This window comes from Raphanus sativus, chromosome 8, assembly GCF_000801105.2.
Source record: "Raphanus sativus cultivar WK10039 chromosome 8, ASM80110v3, whole genome shotgun sequence".
Taxonomy (NCBI): Eukaryota; Viridiplantae; Streptophyta; class Magnoliopsida; order Brassicales; family Brassicaceae; genus Raphanus; species Raphanus sativus.
The window spans coordinates 17,061,508-17,069,321 of record NC_079518.1 but is presented as its reverse complement, the minus strand read 5'-3'; the positions used below and the strand labels follow the sequence as shown (position 1 = coordinate 17,069,321).

The window sequence follows — 7,814 nt, the reverse complement described above, 5'->3', positions numbered from 1 at the left end:
AGATTCAAGTTTTCATCTGATATTATCTATTTACATGATTATTTATATATTTCGTTCAATTTTCTAAGTTGCTACTTTGTTTGTTTTATTTGAAGGTCGACACAATCTCCAAAATTCATATCATATTAATTGATAACAACTATTTTTCCTTTTGTACTTTGAATATAAAAGTTAATGCTTTTGTGCGGATTAATTGACTTTAGTCGCGATGGCAACCTAATTACTCGGGTTTCTAAAATGGAAGATAAAAATCTTTGGTAATAAATACAAAAGAAATATAATTCATTTAAATTTCATACTATTACTTTCTGGTCAAGTACTTCACCTTCCAAAAACAAAACGGAGACCGTAAATAGTGTTTACATATGGTAAGATTATATATTAACTTATCACAATGAAACTACTTTATATTGATTGAATGTTAATAAATATGATTGACGTTAGCAGGCAATTTATTTGCAATCAAATCTTCTTAAAATATGATTATTAAGATCTCATGTAATAGGTAGAAAAGACATTTATTTTAAACACTCAAAATATTTCAAGTACATAATATAGAGGTCAAGTTATTCACCTTCTTTGTAAACGACAAATCAATAATCTTATGGATATTAGAGGAGGTGGAACCAAATATTACCGATGCTGTATCTCTAATTATATACTTAGAAATCTCCAAATTTTTTCTAAAATAAAACAAAATGTTACCAATATTCAATAAATTGTACAAATTAGGTCTTAATATAGAAGCAAACTTCAAATCTGGATATTTGGTGCCCATGATTTAGCTTTTGAATCCCAAACAAAGTTACAAACACCACCGTCAAATGCAGACTTCACATTTACTATCTGAGGTATTTGTTTGTTATTCTCCATCCAATACACAAACTTGGATTTATCTTGGTCTTCGTTGATTTCGAATGAATATTGGTCTCTGTGTATAAATGTCATGATATTGTGATATCGATGTCTATGATGGAATTCAATCTCTGTATGATTCTCTACTTTTTCGTAAACCTGCAAAATATAATACCACATGTTATTCCCTAGAAGTACTCCAAACGTAAAAGGTCATGTACATATTTTATGTGATAAATAAAAATCACTTACATAACAATACGAAGACTGTGAAGTTTGATCAAATGTGCATAGTTCCTAACAGAAAATAAAGCATAAATCCTTAAATTTTCAAAAGTAATGTTCAGCATTAATGTTTGGATCTCGAGAGAGAGAGCAAACCTGTGTAGAAATTGACCAACTATACTTGCCCGGCTGCATGTTAAGCTAAGAAACAAGTATTGCTACGTTTGATTAAGGATTTGCAATTTCTTGATTTATAGAGTTAGGTTTACACTAATGGGACCTTAGGGTTTTCAGTTTTGAAGGTCTTATTGTATATTTAAGACCCAGTTCAAATTTACTTTGCATTAAGTAATTAGTAACATTGAAATGAATATTTTGAAGGGCCTCTTGTATATTTAAGACCCAGATCAAATTTACTTCGCATTAAGTGATAGTTTAAAATTGACAATCGGATTCTTATTGTTCCGTTTAAAATTGACCTTCATAAGATGACCATCACATTAGACTATTTAATACAATCAAAGGACCTTGAAAAACATTCTAGTACCACCCAGTTAAAAACGATACAATATTCCAATTAGTTTTCATATTTCTTCTGTATATTGAAGAAAACTAAAAAGATTGTTTTTACTTTATCAAATATCGTAACAAATTCATGTAAATATAATTCCACTAATGTTTTTCATGTGTTGTATAATTAATTCTATAACTACAAAAATAGCATACTAATGTGAAGTTGTAGAACTTTTTATCATTACACCAAGTATAACTGATCATCAATCCTCTAAAAAATCTTAAAGGACATCGAAACAAAACCGACCAAACCGAATCCATCCTATAAATACATCGAAAGTAAAGTAACTTTTTAATAATTGCATAAGAGGCTAAACCATATTTGAAATATTCCACTGATCCATGTCCATGAAAAATAAATGTAGCAAAATGAACAATAAGTTTAGTTCAACAGAATAAGATAATTCGATAAACTGGATAACAGAACCAGATGATAAAAACCGAAATAAGTAGCCAAAAGATCACATGACCTTAAACATTCGAAACATGGAAGATTATTGAAGCAAATTCTTTAATCAGACATTTGTGGCTCACCCAATCTGATCCAATCAACTTCAGGAATCTTAATACTCTCCATCTTCTCCTTTGTGAGCACAAGTTGGTTCTCAAGTAACTTCTTCTCCTTCGTCATAGCCGCCAGATTGAAGAGTTCCTTGAGTAACTCTAACTTACCTAGAATGTGATACACTTCACGCTCTTCATCATGCCTTGCTATGATTTGTTCCAATCAGTTCGGATACACAAACAGCAGGCCTCGGTAGCGCTCCCTAGTGGCAATCATTGCATTGTTGAAAGCCGCCTCAAGGTCTTTGCGACTGTGTTCTTCAGCCGTCGGTATATTTAGATTTAGGTCGCTGTTGAAAGCCATGGAGAGATCTTGTCTTGCATATGTACCGAATCATGTTGGATTAACATAAAGGTCAGACATATTCAGATGTAATAAAAGACAAAACTAAAGTAACAAGTAAACAAATTTATTTAGTCAGATCCGCAAATTTATAGAATTGTTTAAAAGGGTGAACTAAATCCCAATCCTTATTATATCATTGTAATGATATATATTCTTCTAACTATAGTAACAAGTAACCTATTTGGATCATTGTAATGTATTCTAGAACCAACATATGAACTTCTATTATGATTCTAATAAAACATGATTCGATTCCTGAATAAGTAACTGCTGATCTACATGTGTTCATAACATAAGATAGAAAATAAAATCTTACCAAAGAATAGGTGCAGGTGAAGAGAATATTGTAGAGAAAACGTCGGAGAAGAAGAAAGATATTAGGTTTGGTAAGATAATGATAAAGTAAACAATATGTTTATTGAAAGATCACCGATTCCCATAAAATGCCTTTCCATTGCCCTTTTAAGAGTCATTCAATTAGATTTTACTTCAATATATTTATTTAATGCATTTTTTGTAAAAAAAGCAAGTTTAATTTATTATACACAGAAAAAGATATTTAATAAACTTAAGATATTTGGAGTACAAAATAATAATCATAATTAAATCAAAACCACAGGGTGCGAATCGAAATCTTGGTTGAAATTGAATGGATTATATTTGATTTGTCCAATCAAACTATAATTTCCTTATATATAGATATTCCTTACAGTTGACAAAAAAAAAAGATATTCATTACAAAGATGAAATATTTCCTTATATATAGTTAGACACTATTAAAAGAACAATGTAATATTTGAATTAAAGAAGAAATGATCAAGGATATAGTAATTTTGATGTAAAAAGATTTTAAATTTTTTGGCTGTCAAATTTAGGTACATAGGTTTCCATTTTTTTGCATGCGATTTAATTTGGAAAATATTAATAACTCTTGTAAATTGTCCATACTGACATGTCAAAGTCTTTCACCATGTCTGCAGATAAAGTTCAAAAATATCAAAAAGATCATCATTACAATACCTCGATTGCATATTTGACAATACAATCACCTAGATTCTGGAAACTTGAGATAACAAAAATTGCTATGAAAGCTTTGTATTTATAGTTCGCATTATATTCTAATATCTCAAAATTTATTAACTTATGATTATGACAAAATAATCAATTATCGAAGGCTTCCTAAAGACAATTAAATCTTTCATTCGAATGCAACTAAAATTTTGATATGTTAAAAACGGAAACTTATAATTAACCAATTTCTATTTTATAGCATGTCAAGAATATATATTCTAATCAATTATCAACTTCATAATATATCAAATTATTAAGTTTAATTGGCTTTAAAATCTTGAGAAATGTGAAAGTCTGCAGCAATGTGTCCAACTACTATATCTAACTATTCACGCTTATCTTTATCCTTTCTATGGGTAAGTCATGATTAAAATGATATATATTCTTCTAACTATAGAAATAACCTATACTAAACTCTACTGAAAACAGACTATCTAACAAGTAATATATGCAATAACAAACACAAACAATATAAAACGGAATAGGTTATTTATAAATAAGTACTTAAGTTTAATTTCCCACCATAAAGATGGGAAAACTGGTTTAACAAACCAGTAAATAAGTTCAGAAATATTTAAACATAATATTAAAACAACATAAAAAGTTTTTAAATTAGACAGATTGAGGAACCGCACAGATTAGTCAAACATTTGTGGTTCACCCAACTTGTACCAATCAATAAACGGGACCTCCACATCAGCCACCTTAGCCGTAGCAAGCACAAGATCAGACTCCAACTTCTCCTTGAGTTCGGTGAATGCAGACTCATTGAAGAGTTCTTCAATGAGTTCCAATTTCCCTGCAACCCTTTCGACCTCAAGCTCTGCATCATGTTTCTTCATGAGACCCTGTTGGAGTTGCTTGTACATGAACAGCTTGGCTCGGTAATGCTGAGTTGTCTCCAAACGCCCTTTCTTGAATGCCTCTTCAACGCTTGAACCATAGTCTTCCACCATTGGAGCCTTCATTTTGAGATCCTTGTTTCCTGCCATGATATAAATCTTGATCTGCATGTTAGGTTTAAAGAGTACGGGTTAGAAAAATAAAAGGATGAGAAATGAAACAGCCAATAATAACCATTTGATTACTTGCTAATCCAAAATTCAAAAAATACTATAACAAATAAACCGGATGATGTTTTCCAATTTTTCACCGATTCAAATAGCGATTATAATAACCCTAGCAAGATCAACATAGATAATCTAGAGAAGAAATCTGTATATCGTGGCTACAAAACCTATCTAAATTCCTTTCTCTTTGTGAATCGATCTACTGTTTTTCATATTGATTACCAACGATATATACATCCTATAATCGAAAAATAAATAACGAAATATAATGGTAAATAGAAATGATGGCTACAAAACCTAACGCAAAACCACTATATTTAAAAATCGATCTATCGTTTATCATAGACAGTAAACGAAACCCTAAAGAGAAAGAGAACTCACTTGAGTAATAGTTGGCGAGACAAAAGCTTACGAAGAAGAGAAATGATAGATTTGGGAAGTTTCTCGGTCAGTGTACAGTTTATATAGAAGAAGGAGAATTGAAGGGTCGTGACTTTTCACATGACAACTGGACCCCGTCAAATTTTATCAAAATTACTTTTTGTCATTTCTCATTTTTACTATTTGGGCTTTATTTTGTAGTAAGGGCAATATAACTCATGTGGAAATTTCATATTGAGAAAAAATGAACACACTAAACCGGTTCAAGTTTTTCTTAAACCTTTATGAATGTCAATCGATTAAATTTCTTTTGAACGCATGTATATGCAAATGTAATCAACCGCAAAATATAATTCACATCAAACATTTATATGATCACATCCGTGTAAACAATGGATACTTAGATTGAAACAACCGTGTATAGCATTATTAATTCATACAAAAGTTCAAAAATTTCATATTTTAATAGCGTTGTAAATCTTCAATCTTCAAGTTGAATCTCGTACTAACTAAATATTAAACCATGAATAGTAAGATTTATCCAATCCTTGGATAGAAAAATAGTAAGAACCTCAATGATATAATGCAATATTCGTAAAACAGTTTCATAAAAAATAAAAAGAAAAACAAAGCCACGATAGTAGAAAGATACGTCTGATTAGGTATCGGTAACATTAGCTATGTTACTCTCCCTTGACTTTCTTTAGAAAAAGTTTCTTGTTCACGGAATGTTGATCCTCTAGGCTACTCTGTTGTTCATCTTGGTTTTTTCTTTTAGACAATGGAGTTCCTGATAAACCACCTGAATCAGAAGAAATATCATCTGAAGACTGCAGCATTAGGACCTAGAAGGAAAAAGTTTAACCGATCAGTATTACGATAATGTAAGAATTAGCTGAACTATACAGACGAATGAGAACAATACCTGTTTAACTGGCAAAGCAGCAAATTCCTCAATCAGTTCACGATCAGCAGTAGCAATTCGAACAACATAATGAGAGCTCTTTCCTTTGATGTTATCAGCATCCACTGAAACCTCAAAAAGGATTCTCTTGCCAAAAAGGTCGCTAACAGCTTCTGGTAACAAGTCTTCATCTAGATTCTACAAGTAAAAAGGGAAAAGTGAGGACTCTAATTTATACACATAGTAATAATTTCCTCTTTTATTTAAATTTGACGGTACCTCATCATAGAGTTCAGCGGCAGAACGACGCACAAGCACTTGAGCATTGCCATCAAACAAAAGAAAGTTTGCCTCACCGGTATCATCTTTAACGTGGACAATTAATTTAAACCTGAGTTACCAATAAAAGTTTAATATTTAGTAATTACTGGATAACGTACACCATAATTATACATCATATAACAAAAACCAGAATACTTAATTATGTACGCGTTCAATGAAATACCTCGGAATGACATCAATGTGTTCTTTATCACATGTATTACAGTAGAACAAGGGACGGTTGTCATCATCAACATTGGTTGTAGGCATAACTTTTTTGTTGTGGTATTTGCAACTTAGATATTGCCAACCACGCTCAGTATCTATGTTTTCAATAGTCCCCAAGGTGACAAAAGTTCCAACCTACTCAAGACAACAGCATGTTAGTAGGATTATTAAAATTAATAATTTATATTTAATAAAAAAAAATAGTGTACGTCTAACCAGAGTACTGTCAACGATATCTCTTATTGTTAGCCTCTCATTAAGAACAAAAAACCGGGCACGAACAGATGTAGCACTAGCAACACTCCATTGGCTACTATCCTTATTTGTAATAGCAAGTGAATCATCAGGAAGACTACATAGATAAAAAGACATAATTTTACTTTAGAGTCCAATTTAATAACATATTTAAAAAAAACTTGCATTTTTTATTACGTACCACAATTTAAACTCATCAACCAATGAACACGTTGGGTTTAGCAAAATTTGGGTGGAATTAAACCCGCTAGATATGGAGTAAACCCCTGGAGAACATTCATCATATTATATTGTCTGCGAGTAATAATTAGAAACCTTAACAAATCAAATTACATACCTTTCCACTCTTTAATAGAACAGAACCTGATAATACAAATTATCATAATGGACATGTTACTCATACTGTAGTCGTATACTTGTTTAGCATAACCATCCCACAGAGTACACATGATCTTGACATTACTGAAACGAAAACGTAGATAAAATGTAGAGTTTTTTAACTTTGTCAAATATAACCAATAATAATTGAAATTTCAGCTTACCTATGGTCACGTAGCTCGATCAAAAGCCTCATGTTATCTTTGCCTTTAATGTTTTTGTTTTCCAGCGACCCAAAGTTGACGATTTGTCCAATTATATCTAAATTTATTACATAAAAAAAATAAGAACAAAATTAACATAACATGACAGAGCATTAATTGTGTGCTAAAATGACTCACCAACTAAGCAGCTGCTATCAATCTTTCCTTCCAGAATATCGGTAAAATCGGCAAAATTCTTTTCAGGAATTTCACTTGGAAAATCTAAAGCTTTTCCAACAAAAGTGGTTGGATAGAAACCAATTTTGTACAGATGTGGAGTTGTACGATATTCACCAATTGCATCGAAGACCTTGAACAACTGGACGACAATTGCATCTCCCTCATGTAGCCTTTCACCATATTTTTTGATGAGTTGTTCTCCAACTGAAGCATGAATTCTTGTCCCCTGAATACCAGTCAAAATAATAATAGTATTAAAC

General features: G+C 31.3%; 1 protein-coding gene across 1 annotated transcript; it reads right to left on the bottom strand.

Moving 5' to 3' along the window:
* Window positions 1–5,768: 5,768 nt before the first annotated feature.
* LOC108821833 (replication protein A 70 kDa DNA-binding subunit B-like) lies at window positions 5,769–7,242 on the bottom strand. The gene is made up of 7 exons (XM_056992892.1): window positions 7,131–7,242; window positions 6,975–7,059; window positions 6,755–6,890; window positions 6,495–6,673; window positions 6,269–6,380; window positions 6,011–6,187; window positions 5,769–5,930 (listed from the first exon to the last, which is right to left on the bottom strand). Exons 1-7 carry the CDS (start codon window positions 7,240–7,242, stop codon window positions 5,769–5,771), a joined length of 963 nt encoding a protein of 320 aa, XP_056848872.1.
* Window positions 7,243–7,814: the final 572 nt, after the last annotated feature.

Bases quoted from the DNA above. Each gene is read 5' to 3' on its own strand.
- LOC108821833 (XM_056992892.1), bottom strand. From the start codon at position 7,242: ATGTGTACTCTGTGGGATGGTTATGCTAAACAAGTATACGACTACAGT. The intron at 6,674-6,754 runs GTTAGACGTACA...TGTCTTGAGTAG, and splicing joins ATATCGTTGACAGTACTCTG to GTTGGAACTTTTGTCACCTT. The intron at 5,931-6,010 runs GTATTGTTCTCA...TTTTCCTTCTAG, and splicing joins CTGCTTTGCCAGTTAAACAG to GTCCTAATGCTGCAGTCTTC.